Source organism: Apodemus sylvaticus, chromosome 5 (assembly GCF_947179515.1).
Source record: "Apodemus sylvaticus chromosome 5, mApoSyl1.1, whole genome shotgun sequence".
NCBI lineage: Eukaryota > Metazoa > Chordata > Mammalia > Rodentia > Muridae > Apodemus > Apodemus sylvaticus.
In genome coordinates this window covers 102,897,529-102,920,674 of record NC_067476.1, presented here as the reverse complement: position 1 = coordinate 102,920,674, position 23,146 = coordinate 102,897,529, and the positions used below count along the sequence as shown (strand labels likewise).

Genomic DNA, 23,146 nt, shown 5'->3' with positions numbered 1-23,146 from the left:
TCTGCTCTCTGCTGCTGCGCTTCCCCTGCCACGACAGACTTATCCCTCTGAAATCGTAAGCCAAGCCAGTCTGTCCTGTGGTTATGCGATGGCATTAGGAGAGTAACTAGTTCAGCCTGCCAGAGTTTGTGCAAAACCCTGGGATCCCTGCTTCCATTTTTCTCCTCTACAAATCATGCTTATAAAAGACGCGTAAGACAGTGCTCCCCTGGAGTATCCTGTGAAGGTTATGTGAGGCGACCCACATATTGAACAGTGCAGAGTGCTGCACCGTGTGTCTGTCTGCTGCTGTTACTACATCCGTTTGGCTCTCTTCCGACCCTTTGTGGTTCTCTCCTTCCTCCTTACCTTCTCCCCATATTCATCCTTGGCCAGTAACTTGGGTTCTTGGTTATGAATAGTAGAGATGAGTTCTGAGTAATTTACTAGAATCTGATCAATTGAACAGGGTTGAGTGAATCATTAGGTGGGGGTTACTGGGTCCCACAAAATTTATAGGTTAAGTTTTGTTTTGTTTTGTGTAGCTCTGACTATACTGGAACTTGCTCTTTAGACTGCCTCAAACTCACTGAGATCCCCCTGCCTCTGCCTCTCTAGTGCTAGGATTAAAGATGTGCACAACCACTGCCGCTGCCCAACTTTAAGAGCATTGCCTCTCCATCTGCCCACTAACTTGGGTCAATCTTTTATGGTACCAAAGGGAACTCTGGAGGCCTTCAAAGCAGGCGTTGGTGGTGCACGCCTGTAATTCCAGCACTTGGGAGGCAGAGGCAGGCAGATTTCAGAGTTCAAGGCCAGCCTGGTCTACAGAGTGAGTTCCAGGACATAAAAAAAAAAAGAAAGAAAGAAAGAAAGAAAGAAAGAAAGAAAGAAAGAAAGAAAGAAAGAAAAAGAAAAAGAAATCTCCATTCAGGTTTATCACTAATTTTATCCCTCTTTGTACAGATGTTTTCCACATGTACATACACATTTTTAACAGAATTGTGATAATAATTTCACATACTTCATAATAACAGTGTGTCATTATATTATAACACACCCAACAGCTGAAGTAAACATACTTTATTCTGCTGTTGAAGGACTTACACATTGTTTCCAAAATTGAAGTTATAAACAGTGTGCCTCTTTCATACACATTGTGGCTATATACTAAAGGGATATACCAAGGGTAAAAAAACAAAAAACAAACAAAAAAAAGACAAAAAAAAAAACAACTTCTTTAACGTTGGATTTTTATTCATTGTGTTGACTGTTAATATATTTCATTACATTAAATATTTATCACTTTAAAAAATTACTCTGTGTGTGTGCACAAGTTTGTTGGTCTTTTTCACTTAAATATCAGTTTTTCCATGCAAATTTTGAACAGTCTGCTTCTTTTAGACAGTTGTTAAATAGTCTTAATCCTGTGTCTGTGAGTCATGCCATTTTTTGTGATATTTTATTGAAATTTATGTACAGTGTTCAGTGCATAACTGGGTGACTTAGTAAGTTTTTCTGTATGTAGCTCATTCCCTGGGGTGAGGGGTAATCCAGGCATGCTTAGGTATACCTATAGTTGCTATATATTTTTTAGCATTTGGGAGGCAGAGGCGGGAGGATTGCCACAAATCTGAGGCCAGCCTGGTTTGTGTAATAAGGCCCAGACCAGCCAGGGTTACCCAGACCCTATCTCAAAACAAACACACAAACAAACACACAGACCACAAAGAAACAACCGACCCTCAGTCTGGGACTTACTTCGCTATCATACAGTCATGTTGTGCTCTGTCTGTAAACTTCTGGATTCCTTTCCTAAGGACAAATGCTTTCCTTTCTTACAGACCCCACCCACGTGATGGGCTTGTACCCTGACCTACTGCCCACGGACTACAGGAAGCAACTGCAGTACCCCAACCCGCTGCCCACACTCTCTGGTGCTGAACTGGAGAAGGCTCACTTAGCTCTCATTGACTACCTGACACAGGTAGGCCTGACACACGGGCCTCTCTCTGCCTCCAAGTTCCAGTGCTGCCTCGCTATAGCAGCAGCAGGCCCGTAGGAGGTCCATAAGTGAAGGCCGTGGGAGTCGGGGTGGGCCACAGACTACTGCCTCCCACTTAACAATACTGTTGACTTTGTTATTTGAATGAATTCTTTGAGAGTTTCATACAATGTATTTTGATCATCTTTACCTTAACTCTTTCCAAACCTCCTCCTAATTTTGTGTCCTCTTTAAAAAAAAAAAAAAAACAAACTTCAATTTTTGTTCTCTATATACTTGTAGATGTGGGACTGTCTTCTGGGGCCACATCTTTAAGAAATCTTTAACTGACTGACAAACTCCTTTAGAAGCCACCTGCTGTCCCTAGCTCCTTGGTTAAGGGTGGGGGCTGTTTTGTTTTGTTTAAACCAAATCTTCATATCAGGAGGTATATTCACAGTAAGTTACTATATGACCTAAAGGGGGTACATTTTAGTTGTTATGAACTTTTTCATGCCTTACATAATTGTGGGGGAAATGCCTATAGATTAGGAAACATAAAAAATATAAACCAAAGGGTCACAGTGGCACAAACCTTTAATCCCAGCACTTGGGGGGCGGGGGGGGGGGGGGGGGGGGCGTGGCAGAAGCAGGCAGATCTCTTTGAGTTCAAGACCAGCCTGATCCACATAGTGAGCTCTGGACCATCAGAGCTACACACTGAAACCCTGTCTCAAACAAACAAACAAACAAAAAGTATAAGCCAGCAAAGTCACCAATGCTTTAGCACTGTTTGTTTAGTTTCTCATGTGTATTCATGAGCTAGCTTCTATCTGTTTGCTTTAGGATTTATCTTATGTGTGTGGCTGTTTTGATGACATGTGTGTGTCAGTGTAGCCCAGGCATGCCTGCATTAGCAGAGGATAGAAGAGCATCACATCCTCTGGAACAGGAGTTACAGGCAGCTGTGAGCTGCCATGAGCTGCCATGTGAGTGCTGGGAATCAAATCTAAGTCTTCTGAAGGAGAGCCAGCGCTCTTACCACTGAGCCATCTCCAGCCCGTTTTGTTTTTTATTAACTTTATTATAAGTGAAAATCAAAGTATATTTTGTTTTACAGTTTACAGCTTGAAATTCAGCCACATATTTGGAAAGTCCTTCCTTGTCAATAGTTTTCTATATGTTTATGATCTGATTTTTTTTTTTAATTTACTGTTGTGGACAGATAATATGAAAGTTTAAAGTCAGCACTACAGCTTACCTGTCTATAAAACTTCAGTTTTCTGAAATAGGAACTCATGTAGCCCAGGCTGACCTTGAACTCCCTATGTAGCTAAGGGTGACCTTAAACTTCTAATCCTTCTAATCCTTTCCTGAGTGCTGGGAAATGGACAAGTATACACCCATACCCCCCACACACACCCCAACCCCAGTGTATGTGATGCTGGGGGTGTAAGCCTTGCAGACAAGTACTCACCAACTGAATTGTCTTCCCAGCCCTCCTTAAAGCTTCTTAATTCACAATTTGTTACAAATAGTTTCTGTATATTTCCTGTGTACACACTCATGTCAGAGACTTTATAGATGTTGTTCCTGACATCCCGGTAGGCTCTGAAAAGCATCCCTGGGAAAATTTTAATGCTGCATTTCACTTCTGCTCCAGGGTCAGTGAATATCAGGTGGCCTGACCAGACATCTCCGCCTGGTGTGCCCTGGACTGTGCGCTCCAGGTGCCTAGCTATGACTGGTGGCTTGCAAGGAGTTCACAGGCTTGTCTCACTGTTCACACTTTGCAGCCCTGGAGCAAGTAAAGAGAGTCCTGGGATATAATATTTCTAGAAGCCCGTGACCTTTCGCTTCTGCCATCTCAGCTCGCATTCTTCCCTGGCCCCAGTGACCTTAGGGACTCGTGGCATTAAGCACCACTAGTGTTTTGCCAAATAAGACCTTGGGCTTCAGTAGACAGAAGTACGTGAAGATTATGCTTTTATTAATTTATTTGTGTTGAAATGGGATCTCACTATATTGCCTAAATTGTGTTTGAATTTATGATCTTTCCCCACTCAACCTTTTGAGTAACTGGAATTACTGGCCTGTGCTTCCATGCCCAGCTCAGTGAGGTTTTACAATAGTCAAAAGCTGATCTAAGGAACAAGTGTTCGTGTATTCGGGGTGGAGGGGTGGGGGTGGTTGTTGGGATGTAGCTTCATGGTAAAGTGCTTGCCCGACATGTGCATGGCCTTGGGTTGGATCTCTGTCATTGCAGAAACAAAGCAGGGGGACATCTCTGTTGTCACCGGCTCTGTGGCCATGTAATAGTCATGTCTTTTGATCTCTGGCAAAACATGAATGCTATGAGATGTCTTGTCCAGGGTGTGGACAAGAGCTGGTTTGGGAGCATTCAGAGTTAATTGCAGGTGATGAAGGAAGACCTAGTCCTGGCCCTGATCCCATGGATTTGCAATTTTCAGAAACGGAGCCAGTTGGTGAAGAAGCTGAATGACTCGGATCACCAGTCCAGCACCTCCCCGCTCATGGAAGGCACTCCCACCATCAAGTCCAAGAAGAAGTTACTACAGATCATTGACACCACACTGCTCAAGTGCTACCTCCATGTGAGTTGCCATAGCATGCTGGCCTCTTACTCTCAAACTCTAGGCATGTTCCGGGGAGCTCTGTGTCAAACCAGCACTACTAAGAGTAAGGTCTTAGATGAGGGAGACCTCCTGCCTTTGCCTGATATCTTTGTGTTTCCTTTGATGAAGAGGATAAATCGGATATTCATTTGAGGGTCCTTTGCTAGTAAAATTGAGGCTAGTGCTCATCAGGGCTCAACAGGGACAGTAATTCCTCAAGGAGAGTATCCTGTTTGTGTTCCCCAGAACACTGAGACACATGCGCTGAAGATGTAAATGCTCTCAGGCCACCTCTTGTCATCCTGCAACAAGGGCCGTTTGCTGTCTTATGCTTGTTATGCCCCTGGCCCTTGAGCCTGCAGCAGGCCTGGGCAAGCGAAGGGTGGGGTTTCCAGGAAGGAGCTTCTGCTGCTGCCCCACTGACACCCCATGTCAGCATCCTATCTCCCCTACAGACAAATGTGGCCCTGGTGGCTCCCTTGCTGCGCCTGGAGAACAACCACTGTCACATCGAGGAGAGTGAGCATGTGCTGAAGAAGGCTCACAAGTACAGTGAGCTGATCATCCTGTATGAGAAGAAGGGACTCCATGAGAAAGGTGGCTGGCAGGCCTTCCAGGCTCTGGGAGGGAGGCTTTTGTATATTGGCAGAATCCAACAGACCTCACATGAGGAAGAGGCTCATGGATTTGTTCTTGGGTTTTGTGGCCAGCTCTGCAGGTGCTAGTGGACCAGTCAAAGAAAGCAAACTCACCTCTGAAAGGCCACGAGAGGACAGTGCAGTATCTGCAGCATTTGGGTGAGCCTGTTGTGGTGGTAGGTTTTGAGACAAGAGCTTATTACTATGCAATGCTGGCTATTCTGAAACTCACTGTGTAGACAAGGCTGGCCTCAAACAGCCACCTGCCTCTGCCTCCTCAGTGCGGGGATTAAGACATGTGCTTCCACACTCACATTTAAAAGTTGTGGAGGGGGCTCCTGCTTGTATAGGCCTGGTCTCCCTCCGTTCCTGAGTCAGGTCAGTCTCTTCCCTCATGTTCCATCAGTTCTGTTCCTCTGACTGGCATCAGACCCTCCATGGTTGAGCAGTGAAACCCTTTCTTTAGTATGTGGCTGGACCATGAGAAACAAGCAGATATGAGACTGGTGCTTGGATCTGTCTTATCCAGAAATGAATTTTGAAGTTACAGCTACACCTGCACATCTACCCTTCCAATCTTCTTGCACAGGCCTGACATTTGTCAAGTGCTAACAAATCTTACTTTTTTCTTTGAAGGCACAGAAAACCTACATTTGATTTTTTCCTACTCAGTCTGGGTGCTGAGAGACTTCCCAGAAGATGGCCTGAAGGTAGGTCATAGGCCCCTGGGCTTGTCTGGCACCACAGGTGACCCTGGTTGTATTTGCTGAAAGAGCCACAGACACAGGAAGAGGCTAGACTGCACCATTCCTTTGGAGTCACAGGGTGGAGTGGCCATGTGGACAAGACTGCATATGTCGAAGGAGCCGTGTTTTAGAGCCGCTAGGATCTAGCCTCACTGCCCCACCCCATAAGCCAGCCAGAAACTGGCACCTGTCTACCCTTCCCCTCAAAGTGTCTGCAGCACCAACACTTGCAGGCCTGTGTTTGTGGCCTGAGTCAGAGGTTCTGCTTGTAGAACTCAGGTTCATTCTGACAGATATTCACTGAAGACCTTCCGGAGGTGGAGTCTCTGCCACGAGATCGAGTGCTCAGCTTCTTGATAGAGAACTTCAAGGCCCTGGCCATTCCTTACCTGGTAAGGTACAGTGTGATTAGTCCGAAAGGCTTTAAACTTCACATCCTGGGGCATATGGGTCACTTAGGCAGTTCAGATTCCAGGTAGGGCCTGGTCACTTGGGTCTTGGTAAGAATATGAGAACAGTTATTTCAGCTTCCTCTGAAAAAAGCAATCCCAGGGAACCAAGCTAGGGACATCCTCTTAGCAAAGGGTCTTGGGCTAATAGAGAACCAAGGGAACGAAGAATGATGGCTTTTAATCTTAGCACTTAGGGGCCAAAAGCAAGCAGAAGTCTGTGGGGTCACAACCAGCCTGGTCTGCAGAGTAAGTTTCAGTTTAGATTGAAGAAACCACCCCTAATATCACTGGATTTTATCATGGTTTTTGGAAGAGCTGCCCCTCGGTGATTTTTATAGCTTAGTTAAGGGAAAATGGGGTTGAGAACTGAGAGGGAGACTAGGAAGTAGACTGGACTACCAACCAGACTGACTTCCATCCCACCTCAGGAGCACATCATCCACGTGTGGGAGGAGACAGGCTCACGGTTCCACAATTGCCTGATCCAGCTGTACTGTGAGAAAGTGCAGAGTCTGATGAAAGACTACCTCCAGTCGCTGCCCACAGGTATCCATGCCCATCCAACGCAGGAGCTCCAGACCACAGTGATCAGACGGAGCCCACTGCCTGTGTGTGGGTGAGGGAGACAGGCCCTGTTCTCCAGGTAGATGGGAAGTCCTTCAGAGGAGTCAGAGACACTGAGTGACTCCCTCAGGTAGGACAGAAGGATCTGTCTGCAAAATGACAGCTGTATTGCTGAGTGACATGCTGATCAATATGTTTGTCTGCTCACAGCCTTCCTTAATGTCCTAGGCATATTTTAGAACCAGAGAGACCATGGAGTAACCCCTGGAAAACCTCCTTAGAGGCCCTTCCTTGATAACAGGGTGACATCCCTCAGCCCCATTTCCCTCATATGACCCCACATTATTGCTTAACAGCATCCTTTCATATGGAGTGTGGCTTACCTTAAAGGTAAAAGTCCCGCCCCTGCTGGAGAGGAAGAGGGTGAGCTGGGGGAATACCGACAGAAGCTGCTCATGTTCCTGGAGATCTCCAGCTACTACGACCCAGGCCGGCTCATCTGTGACTTTCCCTTTGACGGTGAGTGTCTAGCTTAGAGCCAGAGCTGTTTTGGCTAACCACAGAGGAGAGGCTCGTCTCTCTCTGTTGCTGTTCTTCAGCCCTCCTCAAAGGTGGGTGTGTGAGGGCCCAGGCTTCCAGGCCGTCACTCCTGTTCTCCACATTCCTCTTTTGCTGAGGCTGAGAAAAGACTCTGGGTGTGAAGCATATGCTCATTTATAGATTGTAATCTGTTGCTTCAAAGTAATTCTTGTTGGAACTCATTGTTGAGTACACCTTGTAATCTGGCATGATTCATCAAGAAAAAGATAAATCTGTCTGGCACCAGCTCTGTAAACACCAAGTCTTTGCCCCACGTTCACTGGGGATCCTTAGTCTGTATGAACTTGGTTGTCTGATGAGTATTCTTGCTCAGCTTATGGGTGATTGTTAAAAGGATGAAACAGCCAGCCATGGTGGTGCATGCCTCTTATCCCAGCTCTTGAGAGGAGGCAGCCAGTCCAGTCTCTGTGAGTTCAAAGCCAGCCTCTTCTACATAGTTCCAGGACAGCCAAGGCTATGTAGAGAGACCCTGTTTACAAAACAGATGGGAGGATGGGGAATGGTTATAGAACCTCCTAAATTAGCTTCCTTCTCCTTTAAAAATTCCTTTAATATATATTGGATATTAGCCCTCTATCTGATGTAGGATTGGTGAAGATCTTTTCCCAATTTGTTGGTTGCCGACTTGTCCTTTTGATGGTGTCCTTTGCCGTACAGAAACTTTGTAATTTTATGAGGTCCCATTTGTCAATTCTTGATCTTAGAGCATATGCTATTGGTGTTCTGTTCAGAAACTTTCTCCCTGTACCGATGTCCTCAAGGGTCTTCCCCAGTTTCTTTTCTATTAGCTTCAGAGTGTCTGGCTTTATGTGGAGGTCCTTGATCCATTTGGATTTGAGCTTAGTACAAGGAGACAAGGATGGATCAATTCGCATTCTTCTGCATGCTGACCTCCAGTTGAACCAGCACCATTTGTTGAAAAGGCTATCTTTTTTCCATTGGATGTTTTCAGCCCCTTTGTCGAGGATCAAGTGGCCATAGGTGTGTGGGTTCATTTCTGGATCTTCAATCCTGTTCCATTGATCTGCCTGCCTGTCACTGTACCAATACCATGCAGTTTTTAACACTATTGCTCTGTAGTATTGCTTGAGGTCAGGGATACTGATTCCCCCAGAATTTCTTTTGTTGCTGAGAATAGTTTTAGCTATCCTGGGTTTTTTGTTATTCCAGATGAGGCTTAAGGAAACAGATGCGTCTCTGCAGATCAGAAGTAAAGATTTGTTTGTTTATGCTTTACAATAGAGCAACCTTACTAGCCCAAGTAATTTGCCTCTTTTGAAAGGAGTTTCTAGATTAGAGCTGCAAAGGGTAAATATGTACTGTATGGTCATCCTGAATATACTATCTTCGTGTGGATTTCTGTGATACATGTTATTCATAGACTCCAAGAAACAATAATGGCTGTCCTTTATAAGAAACCAAAATAATCATCAGGACATGTAAAATTAAAAAAGATAAAGAAATGCATTTTGAAATGAGAAATCAACATTGTTTAAATCCTGATAAGACAAGCATCAACTAAAATGTTATACCTGCTGGATAAAGAACACTATTGCCATTCAAGAATGCCCTAGCACAGTCTCACTTGAAAGGTGAATATTTGAAAATCTGCATTCGAAAATATTTAAATTTAGATCAATATCACAAAACTCCAAATACCTCTTTGATTACATATTGATGTGTTAAGCTAAAATTATTATGTGTTTATACACCTGAACATTTGGAATGCATCTCTTATATTCCATCATGAAAATATTTTACATAATTTTTGAATAATAAATGATGAACTATGATCTTCTCTATGCACAAAAAAAAAAAATTCCTTTAATAAGTTTCTCCCTTAAAGAAAGGTAATAGTATTTTCTATTTATTTCACTATATTTTTAGTATGGTGGTGCTTAGGATTGAATCATCACATATGCTGAGAATGTGCTTTGGGTTTGTTTTTTGTTTGCTTGTTTGTTTGTTTTTGGAGGATTGGTTTGGTGGTTTTAATCTCTCTCCATTTATTATTGAAACTTTTTTATTCTGTTTACTATGTATGTGTATGTATGTATGTATGTATGTGCCATGATGTGTATCTAGTGGATAAAGAATACCTTGTATGGGGAACTCAGATCATCAGCCTTGGCAGCAAGTGCTGTTACTGAGCTATCTTGGTGTTCCCCAAGCCCTCCCTTATATTTTGTATTGCCCCGGATGCCTTCCCTCAGTGCTTAGTCCCTAATCTTGTGCATATGTGATGGCAGTATGCCACGTATGTGACGGCAGCTACTTAGTGTCCTTTCCCCTTCTAGGCCTCTTAGAAGAAAGAGCTCTCCTGTTGGGGCGCATGGGAAAACACGAACAAGCTCTCTTCATCTATGTCCACATCTTGAAGGACACAAAGATGGCTAAGGAGTAAGTCAGCCCTGCTCTCCCACCTCTGAAGGAGTCTCAAGACAGCCCTCACAGAGATGAGCAGCCGCGAAGGCTGCCTGTGCCTGGCTGCAGAGGGTGTTCATCTCCCCCAGCCCGTCTGGTTCGGTTACTGTTGGCAGGCACTTGGACATGTCTATGCAGTCCCTCTCGCCTGCTCTCACCACTTCCTCCCTTTCAGGTACTGCCACAAACACTACGACCAAAACAAAGAAGGCAACAAAGATGTAAGTAGGCAGCTGTGACCAGGGAGCATGTCACTGCCTGTCACTGTTGCAGGCCCCACCCCATCCAGTGTGGCTAAGTGGCACTCAGTTACTAAGTGAGACACGGTATATGTCAGGGCACTAAATGATCGATTGCATATGCCTAGGAAAGAAACTGAGTGGCCATATGTCCTGGTTGTCTTATGGCTTACTCACCGGTTGTCACCCACCCTGTCCCTCTCAAGAGTTCTGACACATAGACTGAATTAATGTGATTAATCTAGAAGGAAGGGTATGATTATAGATGGGTTTGTCAGTATTGTGAGACATTTGTGATTGGTGTAACTGGGAGTGGAGTGGGAATCTAGGGCTAGAGGCCAGAGATGCTGTTAAATGACATACAGACAGCCCCAGTGACAATTACATGACCCCAAATGTTGAGAGAGCTAGGACAAAGCAGTCCTGTGGCACTAGAACTAGAGCCAGGTTCTTGGCCTTCAAAGCATTAAAAATGAGAAATCCTTAGGTTATGTTGCCATGTTAACTTGCTGTGAATGGTATGACTTTAAACAGATACAAGGCATTCAGAGGAAGAGCAGTATTGGCGCCCTCATTTGGCTGCTTGCTTTTGCTGAAAATTCAGGGGAAAGTGATGAGTTTGAGTGTTCCATGCCAGTGGTTGCTGTCGACCAGATCTCTAACCACTAGGGAACCTCAGTGCTGGGGTTCTAGGTGGGTTGCTGTGGGCCTGACATACATGTTTCTGTCTATGCAACAGGTATATCTGTCCCTGCTTCGGATGTACCTGTCGCCTCCAAGCATTCACTGCCTGGGGCCAATCAAACTGGAGCTCCTGGAGCCCCAGGCTAACCTCCAGGCTGCCCTGCAGGTCCTAGAGCTGCACTACAGCAAACTAGACACCACCAAGGTCAGGCCCTGCCCAGGCCGTTGGAGCTGAGTGAGAAGAGGGCTGGGAGTGGGGAGAGGCTAGGGTCAAGGGGGTGGGTGGGTGGGGGTAGTAGGGTAGGGTGGGGTGAGGGTAAGGGGCAGGCATGGGGGCAGGGCTGTGGAGGGGGCAGGCAGGAGCTTTGCTGGGTCTCATCCTGAGCTCCCTAACCTGCCTCCATCCTGTCTCTGTCCTAGGCCATCAACCTTCTGCCAGCAAACACTCAGATCAATGACATACGCATCTTTCTAGAAAAGGTCTTAGAAGAAAATGCACAAAAGAAACGGTTCAATCAAGTGCTTAAGAATCTTCTCCATGCGGAGTTCCTCAGGGTATGGCCTTCCACACTTGTAAAGGGGTAGCCTTTGGGTTTTAATTAAGAGTTTTCACATACCTGTTGTCATCGAGTCATCACGTAGCTCAGGTGGTCCAGCCGTCAGCATGGAGTTCCGGACATGAGACAGTGCCGACTTTTACCTTCTGTGTCTACACCTGGACATGGAACTCTCAATCTCTTCCAGGTTCAGGAAGAGCGGATTTTACACCAGCAGGTGAAGTGCATCATCACTGAGGAGAAAGTGTGCATGGTGTGCAAGAAGAAGATTGGAAACAGGTGAGCCTCCCTACCTGAGCACATCTGGGTGCAGATGTGCTTCCCTAAGAGTGGAAACAGGCAGGATAGATTTCTGCCTTTAATTTCTTATCCTGTTGCTGGGATGAAATACTCCACAAAGGCAGCTGAGGAAGGCAGGGGCTTGAGGCCATTGGTCACATTGCAGTCCCGCCTGGTCTACAAGAAAGCTTCAGGGCAGGGCTGGAGAGGTGGCTCAGCTGCTCTTCTGAAGGTCCTGAGTTCTAATATTCAAATCCCAGCAACCACATGGTGGCTCACAACCATCTGTAATGAGATCTGATGCCCAATTCCGGGGTATCTGAAAATAGCTACAGTGTACTTACATATAATAAATAAATAAATCTTTTTAAAAAAAAGAAAGGAAGGAAAGAAGGAAAGAAAGCTAGCTCCAGGACAGCCAGGGCTACACAGAGAAATCCTTGTCTTGGGAAACCTGGAGTTTCGGGGTGGGGTGGGGTGGGGTGTATATTTGTCTTTCTACATCAATTAACAGAAACAAGATAACCCCCTCTGGCAGTCCAGAAACCGAGCCCCAGGTGGTTTGAGATTCTGTCACATGACAGCACTGACCTCACCCTTGGAGAATAGCTGTTTTTGTTTCATTGAGTTCTTGAGCTTTAACAGAGCAAGCCATATCTGTTGAAAAAGAGATTCAATAATTTGAGGAGCTGTTGAACTCTTGTCCAGAAAGTTCTAATTCTCTGGCAACTAAAATTAACAATGGAAGTAGAGAACCAGTAAGAGGCTGAGAGACACACAGAGCCTTCTTGAGAAATGGGCTGCCTGTGTAGCTCAGGCTGATTTGGAACTCTGAATCAACCCTCCCGCCTCAGCCACACCCCAGTGCTAACATTACAGGCCTGCACCACCGTGCCAGATCGAGAGGAAGGGAGAAAACAAGATCTTTCCATCTTCTTTCATGGCTTGAGCAACCTCATGAGCCAGCAGCACTCTTCTGTTAAGGCATGCCCCAGTCAGTCCCCTGGCCTGCAGGAGCACGGTCTGCCTGCCCCAGTCAGTCCCCTGGCCTGCAGGAGCACGGTCTGCCTGCCCCAGTCAGTCCCCTGGCCTGCAGGAGCACGGTCTGCCTGCCCCAGTCAGTCCCCTGGCCTGCAGGAGCACGGTCTGCCTGCCCCAGTCAGTCCCCTGGCCTGCAGGAGCACGGTCTGCCTGCCCCAGTCAGTCCCCTGGCCTGCAGGAGCACGGTCTGCCTGCCCCAGTCAGTCCCCTGGCCTGCAGGAGCACGGTCTGCCTGCCCTTGCTCAGCCAGAAGAGGCCTTTGCTCTGCAGAGGCTTGACTTGCTGCACTTCACTAGAACTGTCCTGGAACATGTTCTGCTGAACATGATTTCCAGTGCCAAGCCAAGGGCACATGTTCTGCACTGGCTTTTTGTTTGTCCACATATTTGCCTGGTTGCTTTGTAGTTGATTCATTGGTGCTACTGAGGGTCAAACTACTACTAACCTGTACCCTGACCCTGCACTGACAGAGTGTACAACTGTTTGCATGCATTTGGATGGTGTATAGTTCCTGCTCGGGTTGTTTGGAGGAGTGGTACCACAGGGGTCCAGAGATACTGGAGTAGGCTGTTCTTTGGGGTGGGGGTCGCTTCTGGGGATGATGCCTCTTGCAGGTGCTGGCAGAGACTTAGAACAGCACTTACTCTCAGCTGTTCTTCCACAGTGCGTTTGCAAGGTACCCCAATGGAGTGGTTGTGCACTACTTCTGCTCCAAAGAGGTAAACTCCGCTGACACCTGAGCCCGGCAGCCCAAGTATTCGGCAGTGGACAGCTCAGCTTTTCCAGAGAGTTGAAGGAGCAGCCACCTTGGCCACCAGAGACTGCTACCATCAAGTGTCTCCCTTATTTGGATGTTGCTGGCCACCTTGCTCTCTGGAACATCTCTGAATTAACTGGACCTGTGACCTGGCATTGCCTGCTTTTTACTAGAAGAAGAGATTAGTTATATCTTAAGCTATTATGTTGCAGACAATTCTAGGAATTTAACCCCTGTTTGGACAGGAGGAAATGCACCGTCTTGCCTTTGTATACCAATCACCTGGACAAGGAGATTTCATCTCAAGTGTTTGTACCCATGGGGTTGTTGACTGAGTTTTCTATTACAATAACTTCGCAGCTTCACAAGCAACCCCCACAGCATGGCAGCCTGGAGAGTCCCATGGGAGCCCAGTACTAGAGCTTTGCAGCCCCGCTGGCCACAGGCAGTTTATACTGCCAATGGTTTCTCCACAGGGGCTGTGCCCTGTGTCCTCCAAGGAGTCTCCCTGCTTATCCCTTTCATGTTCAGTCTCCTTTTCTTTCTCACTATTTATTTTACCCCTTGATCTCTTCCCTTGGTGTACCATCCATGCTTCCTCTCCCACTGTGTGGACTGGGAGGGAGGGAGGGAGGAACTAATATTTAAAAGTGGCAAATGGGAGGTATAGCCTGGGTTTCCAGGGGTGCCCTGCTGAGCAGGGGGCATATACATTGTATGAAGGGTCTCAGGAGCTGAACTTTTCTAAGATGTGCAGGAGAGCACAAGTCTCTGTAGGCGAAGGCTTTGGTACCTCCCCGGGGCAGCACTGTGCGGGGTGTGGTCTATGCAGGATCTCTGCGGAAGTGCCTGCTTCAGCCTCTCACCTGCTGCTTGGACAGGCTGTTAGCCTCTGTGGGTGAGCTCTTTGAGCTCTGAGCATCTTCCTCCGCTCCAGCCACTTTCTGTCCTGTTGCTTTCCTGGCCATAGTTGTTCCCTAGCCTTTTTTTTTTTTTTTTTTCAAGACTGGAGGATCGCTCTAGAATAGCTTGGTGATGTCTCACTGCACACAGAGAACAGTTGACCAGAAACTGATTGTGATGAGATGTCCTGAGGGTTTGTGAAGCACTGAGGAATGGCAGAGTCATGCAGAAGTGGGTAGACTTAGAACTTACTGCTGGCTCTGTTGAGCATGTCTGGGAGCCTGCAAGAGGTATTCAGGAACTTCTGGCACTGGAGGCTACAGGCACCAGGCACACACATGCACAGACATATATGCAGGCAACACATCCATACATAAAGTTAAAAAAAAAAAAAATGAGCAGTGCTGCCCGTAAACCCATCCACACCAGCTTAAAATGCACTTCCTCAGGAGTGACACTGGGATGCCAGGCCACTCCCCATAGGACAGGAACAGAACTTGTGCCATCATATGAGTCCTGCCCTCTTACCTGATAGGCTTGTAGCATCCCATCTTATGAACTGTGTTTGAAGCAGTAGAATAAAGCCTGTATTTTCTCCTGGATGGTGTACATACTTAATTCCGTCTCCCCAAACTCCATCCTTTCTTCCCTGGATCCTGCCTTTCATAGAGGTAGCTCCAGCCTGAGGATGATAGAGGGCTGCTTTTCGATAAACATAGGTGAAAAACCAAGTCTCCTTGAGCCTCCCTATAAGGGGATAGTAGCTTAGGTAAGAGAGAAGGATAAGACAGCTAGTAACTATGAAAAACAGTAAAAATAACACTTCTCTCTAGAGAGCTGGGGGCTGGCCCAGCTTCTTGCCTGCTGCAGCTAGCCGGGGCAGTGCTAGAGAACTCACCCTGGTGGTGTGGGTGCAGGAGAGCTGGTGGGCTGACCAACTCGGCTACCACCCAGGCTCAGATCCAGGACTTTGAGTTGACCCACCCCAGCATCTGCCCCATCTGAATTGCTGGAGCACAAAAGGGCCCGTCCTGGAGATCCAAAGCTGTAGGATCTCCATAACCCAGGGGAACAACAAGATACCCAAGAGGCATCCCACTGAGAATCCAGTATTTTACTGTAGCAGAACCAGACCAATAACTCATTGCAATGAACATTTCCAAGTAAAGACGTGTGGACAGAAGGGTATACTGTAGGACACACTGATGCACTATAGCTTCCACAACGGTATTTTGTTTGTTTTCCTTTTGGGGGAGGTTGCAAGGGCAGAGGGTGGAGATGAAGAGTCGGGGAGATGAATGGGATTGGGGTGCATGACAGGAAATTCACAAAGAATCAAAAAGTTAAAAACGAATAACACTCTTCTCACAAATGCCTCCCTCGGTGTGGCAGCACAGCACCTGTGACTGCAGATGTATGGCTGACATCACATGCACAGAGTATCTCCATCATCACTCTGGGAATCCCAGCGCCTAACAGAGCATTGCTTTGTGACTCTTCTTGAAGCTCACTATGGCCAGAAGGCTCTTGTGATGGTGTGGAATTGGTAAGAGGGAGGGAGGGACTCTGAAAAGTAAAGTTGGCTCACTTTCCCCAGCTCTAAAATTCCAGTTTGGACCCTCTATGATACCCTCACCCCTGGCTGTCTGTCTGTGGCCAACCTGAAGATCTTTTGCCAATGAAAAGCATCCAGAGCTTTGAGTTAAGGCATGTCTGTTGCGGGGAGATGGCTTCCGAGTGGAGAATATGGTTTAAGCCCAAAAGCACTCAACCAGAGAGTATGGTGCCCCCCCCCTTATCCAGTGTCCCAGGCTTCAGACTATGGATCCAGGTGCTGGATTATCCAGGTTCAGCAAGGGGGCCATACTTAGCTATCTCTGAGTCAGATCTCAACCTTATAATTCATCTGAGGTGAAACAGGTCATCACAGTTACATCACCTATGGTTCTGGAATTTCTGGTTTGATCATGACCTATTAGTTTGGGATTTAATTCACCTTTGTGGATGTCATTTCAGTCTCTAGCTGTGTGTTTGGGGGAAGACAGTAGAGATTACCTGATCAAGATGAGGGTCTCATCTTGTACCTCAAACTGGCCTCAAACTGCTGAGTTCATGTGAGCCTCCTGCCTCAGAAAGCCAAGTCCTGGGGTTCTGTGTATCACTACCCTTGGCTATACAAGAGGGTTGTGGTTAAAGAGATGAAAAGAACCTCCTAACTGTTCACTCTCTACCACAGACCACCCCAGTCGGGTATGGGGGGTCCCTGGGATGAGGGTTCTCCAAGTCCAGGTGGGTAAGGATTTGGCGGTGACAAACAGAAACAAACACAAAGGCAGTTTGAATCTGAGTGTATTTTGCAGCTCTCAAGCAGGGGATTTTATACATTGAACCAAACATGACACATCTCTTAGAAACCATATCCAGCAAAACAATTGAATACCAACAAGAATCACTCGGCACAGTAAAATACAAAAATCATCTAGGCATTACAACTCTGAACTACATGTTCAGTGAATCACAAACAGAACAGGTAACGTCATCATCAAAAATATAACAATTCTAAAAGAATATAGTCAATAGGGCAGCCACTCAAGACTAGTGGCATATTCCCAAGAACAGGTTAGTAAGTCTTTGTAGTCAGTGCTCTTAACCGCTGAACTAATTTTCCAGCCCCTATGGTTAATTATTGCTTAACATCTAATACCTGATTTTTTTAATAAATCTTCAAAGCATAAGTTTAAACTATTTTAATTCTTTCTAATTAAGGCTTTCTTTACCATATACCAAAACCCACCTCTGATGACACATGTGTAGCCATATGAAATTTTATTGTTGGGAAAGTCTTTATCTATCACAATAATTTTGTAAATGATTTGAAAAGTAAGCATCTCCCTGGAGATAAGGCCATGTTAGTGACCCGTCTCAGGAGATGGTTTTGTTCCCATTATTCTTGCTTGAGATCATTTTCTGGGCTCCCAGGAACATGTAGGTAAGAAAAGGAATGAAAGAGAACAAAAAAGAAAAATTGCCATGAGAACTGTGGCTCAATTGTTTTCTCTGGCAGAGAGTTCCACATCCGGTTCCAGGAGCCCTCCTTCTTTTGAAGTCTAATACCTCAGTCTGTGGAACGTGTCACACAGATTCTGCTGGGGTCCCTGTGGCATCTCTCCCTTCTTTATTTTTTAATCGAAACTCGTAAATTTCTCTTTTGGCTGTTGAGATGGAGGAAAAGATTAGTCGGAAGATGATTGGAAAAATAAGGAGAAGAAGAATTATTCCTGTAGCTATGGCAACAACAATGATCCAATGTAGCCAACTAACAGGGTTTAAAGACCGTAAACCAAGGCTAATAGACTGAGTCAAATCCTCCATGTCAGCGGATTCAACATGTGCTTTTCTCACAGCGGAGATTTGGGCTTGTAATTGAGCCATATCATAAGTGATATCATTGTCTTTCCAAATTCCCAACAAATGTTTTTTAGTAATATTCCAATTGCGGACTTTCATTATAAGGTAATGGTGTTACACATATGTACCGAAAGCTGGCATGGCACTTGGTAGAAAGCTGAACTTTAATATTTTCTACCTCGTGTTCTAATGCCAAAACTACATTCTCTAAAGCATCAAGTTTTACTTCTAACTTTTTATCTATAATTCGTTGTCTTGCAAGTATTAAAGAGACGTTTTTATTTAAATCATCAACAAAATGTGCAGTATTTATACCTGAAACTATTGCAACTGTTGAGACTGCAAGTGAAGTAAGAATTGCTGTCACAGCACTAATGCCTAAAACTAAAGCTGCAGCAAAACGCTTTGGTCTAATTAGTTCATTAACTCTTTTAAATGTTTGCAAAGCTACATTATCAGACTAAACATCATCTTTTAAATCTACAGGAAGCATAACATAAGAAGGTCTTTGTAATAGCAAAATGACTGAGTAATTTTTAATTGATAGGATCAATTTAATAGGATCAACACAATTAGAATATATTTGGAACAGCTGACTTGATAAAATCTTTCTACCTTAGTAAGTTTTAAATCTGACGACTGTCCAGCGAGTGTACCATAAGGATAGTTTAGGCAAGATCTAATTGCCAAACTCTTAGATTTTGGAGTGCTCTTAGATTCTCAGGGCTGTTTTAGAAGAACCGTGTTAGTTGCAGCAAAAACTCTAAAGAATCCAGGAAAAGCATTAGAAATATTATGTGGAGAAGAGAGAGCAAACTTCCTCATGTTCTGTATTACTTGTCTTGCCTTCTTCTGCTTCTTACTCTTCTGGGTTCTTGATAGAGTTTTTTTGGTGGAAGGGTCGAATAAGTCTGTCTGGGATCCAGATTGGTGTATCTGCATTCTGCAGAAAAATGCAAGCATATCCTCTTCCTGAGGTGGTTAACACATCTGATCCTTTCCAGGTGCCCATTAAAAGATCCTTCCACATCACTAAAGGAGTAACAGTCTGCTGTAGGGGGCGCCCAATGTTTTTGCATAGGAGTAAAAACCTTTATAATCTGTATTAAGGTGATTAATGATAAATAAACTATGGCTTAATAATTGATGAGGCGAATAGTAATGACCGCTAGACTTTTTTTGTTGTTGTTTTGTTTTTTCAAGACAGGGTTTCTCTGTGTAGCCCTGGCTGTCCTGGAACTCACTCTGTAGACCAGGCTGACCTCGAACTCAGAAATCCGCCTGCCTTTGCCTCCCAAGTGCTGGGATTATAGGTGTGCGCCACCATCGCCTGGCTTGACCACTAGATTTTAATCTTTGAAGTTGTACCTTAAGATTCTGATAAATCAGCCGGGCAGTGATGGCGCACGCCTTTAATCCCAGCACTTGGGAGGCTGTGGCAGGCGGATTTCTGAGTTTGAGGTCAGCCTGGTCTACAGAGTGAGTTCCAGGACAGCCAGGGCTACACAGAGAAACCCTGTCTCAAAAAAAAAAAAAAAAAAAAAAAAAAAGGATTTTGATGAGTCCTTTCTATGATAGCCTAACCTTGGGGGTTATATGGAATTCCTGTTGTATGTTCTATACCCCATTGAATGCAAAACTTTGCAAAAGCTTGAGAAGTAGAAGCTGGAGCATTATCAGTTTTAATTCTTTTTTGGCACACCTAAGGAGAAGAAGCATGTAATAAGATGTTGCATGACATCTTTCACAGTCTCCTCGGTTCTCGCAGTGGCCATAACCACATGAGAGTAGGTATCTACAGTAACATGTGCATAGGCCAACTTTCCAAATTCTGGGACATGAGTTACATCATTTGCCACAAAACTTGAGCCTTAAGGCCCCTTGGATTAACTCCCATTCCTAATGGATGATACACATCAGACAATATTCACAGTCCTTCACAATTTGCCTAGCCTGCTCTCGTGTCATCCTTCTCAAAGCCAATCCGTTCTGTTGATGTAAAGCATGACTTTCTAATGCTTATTCTACCACACTAGCAATCAAGTGTTCTTTTGTTAATAAATCTGCCATAGCATTTCCTAAAGCCAATGGACATAGTAGGCCAGTATGTCCTCTGATATGTCCTATAAATGTTTTTCTTGATTGACTTATATTTTGCAACTGAAGCAAGAGTGATATAATTTGAGAATTTCCAGATATAAGAGCTGTCTCTATATCTGGAAATAAACGAACTACATATTTTGAATCTGTATAAAGGTTAAACTCTTCAGGTATGTGTTCGAGCACAGTAATGACTGCAATAATTTCTGCTTGCTGTGCAGAAATTTCTTTTGCCTTTTTAATAATTACAGGTCTATCTTTTATATAGACGGCTGAAATTCCATTGAATGACCCATCTGTAAATACTAAGAGAGCATCAGAAATAGGTTCCAATGCTATTTTAGAAGGAAAGATTATTTCTATTTCCTCTACAAATTTTAATATAGGGTGTTGAGGTACATGATAGTTAATTTGTCCCATATAATGAGCTAATGCAATTCCCCAATCATCTGCAGTTTGAAGTAAATACTCCAATTGTTCCTTATTATAGGGAATAACAACTTCATGCATTTCTTTGCCAAACAGTTCCCTGGATCTTAACCTCCCTTTAATAATTAATTGACTACACATAAAAGGATAAGATGATACCATTTTTACTTGAGTATGAGGGAAATAAATCCATTCCAATATACCTTCTTGCCATAAACATGCAGGAGGGGTGTAAGATGTTTTAAGTAAAATAGGGGACCATGTTTTTAGATAGTTTATCTGTTTTACTTTAGCATCTTGCATCTTTGGTCTATCAATTTTAATTGTTTTAAGGCTTCTTTTGTAAACTGTCTTTTAGATTTGGGATCAGGATCTCCTTTAAGAATTTCAAATAAATGATGCAATTGTCCCATGGTAATTTTTAAATAAGGTCTAATCTAATTAATATTTCCAAATAATTTTTGAAAATCATTAAGTGTCTTTAATTTATCAATCCTAAACTGCAAAATTTGAGATATAATGTATTCATTATGAATTGTTTTTCCCAAATAATTTATTGGCTTGTTATGTTGAATTCTATCAGGGGCAAAAATTAGTCCATGCTTGGTCAATGCCTCAATCATATTTTTCAAAATTAATTCAGTTAAATCCTTTGTTTTTTCTGCTATAAGAATATCACCCATAAAATGTAATATGAAAGCTTTTTTATGCTTACCCTGATGGATCTTAAAACTTAATCTAAAAATTTCTGACAAAGAGTTGGACTGTTTTTCATACCTTGGGGGAGAACCTTCCATTGATATCTTTGAAATGGCTTTTGAAAATTAACAGAAGGAATGCTGAAAGAAAATCTTTTTGTATCTTCTGGTTGTAACTTTTATATTGAAAAACAATCTTTTAAATCTGTAACTATAATATAATTCTCTGGAACAGGTACTGGGGATGGAGGTCCTGGTTGTAAGGCTCCCATATCATGCGTTGTCTTATTTACAGCTCTAAGATCTTCTAAGAGTCTCCATTTGCCTGATTTTTTTTCTTAATGACAAACAGGAGTATCCATGGACTGTTAGCTTCTTTAGTACGTCCTAATTGCAGTTGTTCTTCTACCAGTTGTTCTCGAGCCTGCATCTTTCCTGAGTTAGGGGCCACGGATTCTTCCTCACAGGCTCATTGTTAACCCATGACATTTTATCTGCATGTAACTCATCAGCGGGCCCTATAAAAATGCTGATCATTCCAATTTTCATCTGTGGATAATTTAATTTTCATTTCCCCTAAGATATCTCTTCCCCATAAGGAGAATGGCAAAGAGGAAATAATGCAAGGTTGAAAAGTATCCACTTTGCCTTCACATTCCCATGTCAGGATTTTTGAACTTGGAGCCACGTTGGAAGCTAGGCCCAATCCCACCAGAGTAGAGGCCACGCCCCAGGCCACGCCCCAGGCCACGCCTTTCCTGCAGTGCAAGACCTATCTGCTCCTGTGTTCAAAAATCCTCGGACATTTTTTCTTCTACTTTCATGGTTTTTAAGGGTCTTTGTCTAGTGATTTCCTGAGCCCAGGCTGTCACTTCTGTGCAGCCACACCCTTCATCCCCTCTAGTCTGTTTTAATATTGGGTTGGGGAGTTACACATAAGGGAGTAGTATTATCTAAGCTACCCGTTGGTTTTTATGTAGCTGTCTTGTTTCTTTTAATGGCCTAATCATAATTTTTACTGTTCTCTGGAAGTCTGAATCAATTACTCCAGGAAGTACTTCAAAACTTTTTTTATAATTTGAACTTCTCCCTATTATAAGACCAAAGGTGCCAGTGATAGTGGCCCTTTACATCCTGTATCTACTAATTACACTCCCTCATAAATACAGAGTATACAATCTTTGTCTACCGCAAGATCTAATCCTGCACTTCCTGGTGTTGCTCTGGGTAAGCTTAGGATGTTAAACTCAGGGGCCGGAGGACTCAGTTTGCTTTTACCTTCCTCTGCCTCCTATTTTGCCCTTTTTTATTTCGGGGCAGAGGGTGTGCCCCTCACCCTGTTTTTTGTCTCCTCATCTTTCAGAGGGGCTCCATCCTTGTGAAATTTTGATTCACATTCATTCCTCCAATGCTTTCCCTTCTTACACCGAGGACGTAACCCTGGAGGTTGGTTTTTCTTATTTTTAATTTTTGAAATCTGCTCTTCTTTTTTTTACTGTCACGGCTCATATGTCCTTGCTGGCCACAAGAAAAGCACGGAACCTTTTGGTTTCTTCCTCCTTTTAAGTTCTGAACATTGGCGCTGAAATGTTGCCCTTGCATTGCTGCAGCACAGGCCATACCCTGGACCGCAGCTGGTGAGGCATCTATATATGCTTTCATGTAATCTTGCACAGTCACTGATTTTCTGATCGGTGTAATTAGTTCTGACAGAGAGTATTGGCATTTTCCCATGCAAGTTGTTTTAATAATATGTCCGAGCCCTCAAAGGGAGGAAGCATCCTGCCTAATGCCTCTTCCAATCTAGCAATAAGGTCTTCTAAAGATAGGCTTCCTTCCTCGGCAAACCACTGACTGACACTCAGTATAAAGTCATAAAATGCTGCCAAACTCTTCTCTGAGATTTTAACACCTCTACTTTCTAACATATATCTCAACACTGCCAGGCACAGGCCTCTGTTTTTGGACTGTGAATGCCCCATGATTCTTACCTTCTCGTCATCTTAACTCGGTCTGTCTCTATCGAGG

At 44.3% G+C, this 23,146-nt stretch overlaps 1 protein-coding gene across 2 annotated transcripts in view; it reads left to right on the top strand.

Moving 5' to 3' along the window:
* Positions 1-15,083, top strand: part of Vps39 (VPS39 subunit of HOPS complex) — a 37,158-nt gene extending 22,075 nt beyond the window's left edge. For both annotated transcript variants that reach the window (XM_052183311.1, XM_052183310.1), the window contains 14 exons: positions 1,824-1,966; positions 4,435-4,578; positions 5,055-5,196; positions 5,310-5,396; positions 5,874-5,947; positions 6,277-6,375; positions 6,864-6,981; positions 7,390-7,518; positions 9,897-9,999; positions 10,199-10,244; positions 11,002-11,151; positions 11,367-11,501; positions 11,691-11,782; positions 13,488-15,083. In XM_052183311.1, the coding sequence (XP_052039271.1) occupies positions 1,824-1,966; positions 4,435-4,578; positions 5,055-5,196; positions 5,310-5,396; positions 5,874-5,947; positions 6,277-6,375; positions 6,864-6,981; positions 7,390-7,518; positions 9,897-9,999; positions 10,199-10,244; positions 11,002-11,151; positions 11,367-11,501; positions 11,691-11,782; positions 13,488-13,563 (1,538 nt within the window). In that variant the 3' untranslated portion in view covers positions 13,564-15,083. The remainder of the gene's footprint in view (positions 1-1,823; positions 1,967-4,434; positions 4,579-5,054; positions 5,197-5,309; positions 5,397-5,873; positions 5,948-6,276; positions 6,376-6,863; positions 6,982-7,389; positions 7,519-9,896; positions 10,000-10,198; positions 10,245-11,001; positions 11,152-11,366; positions 11,502-11,690; positions 11,783-13,487) is intronic.
* Positions 15,084-23,146: the final 8,063 nt, after the last annotated feature.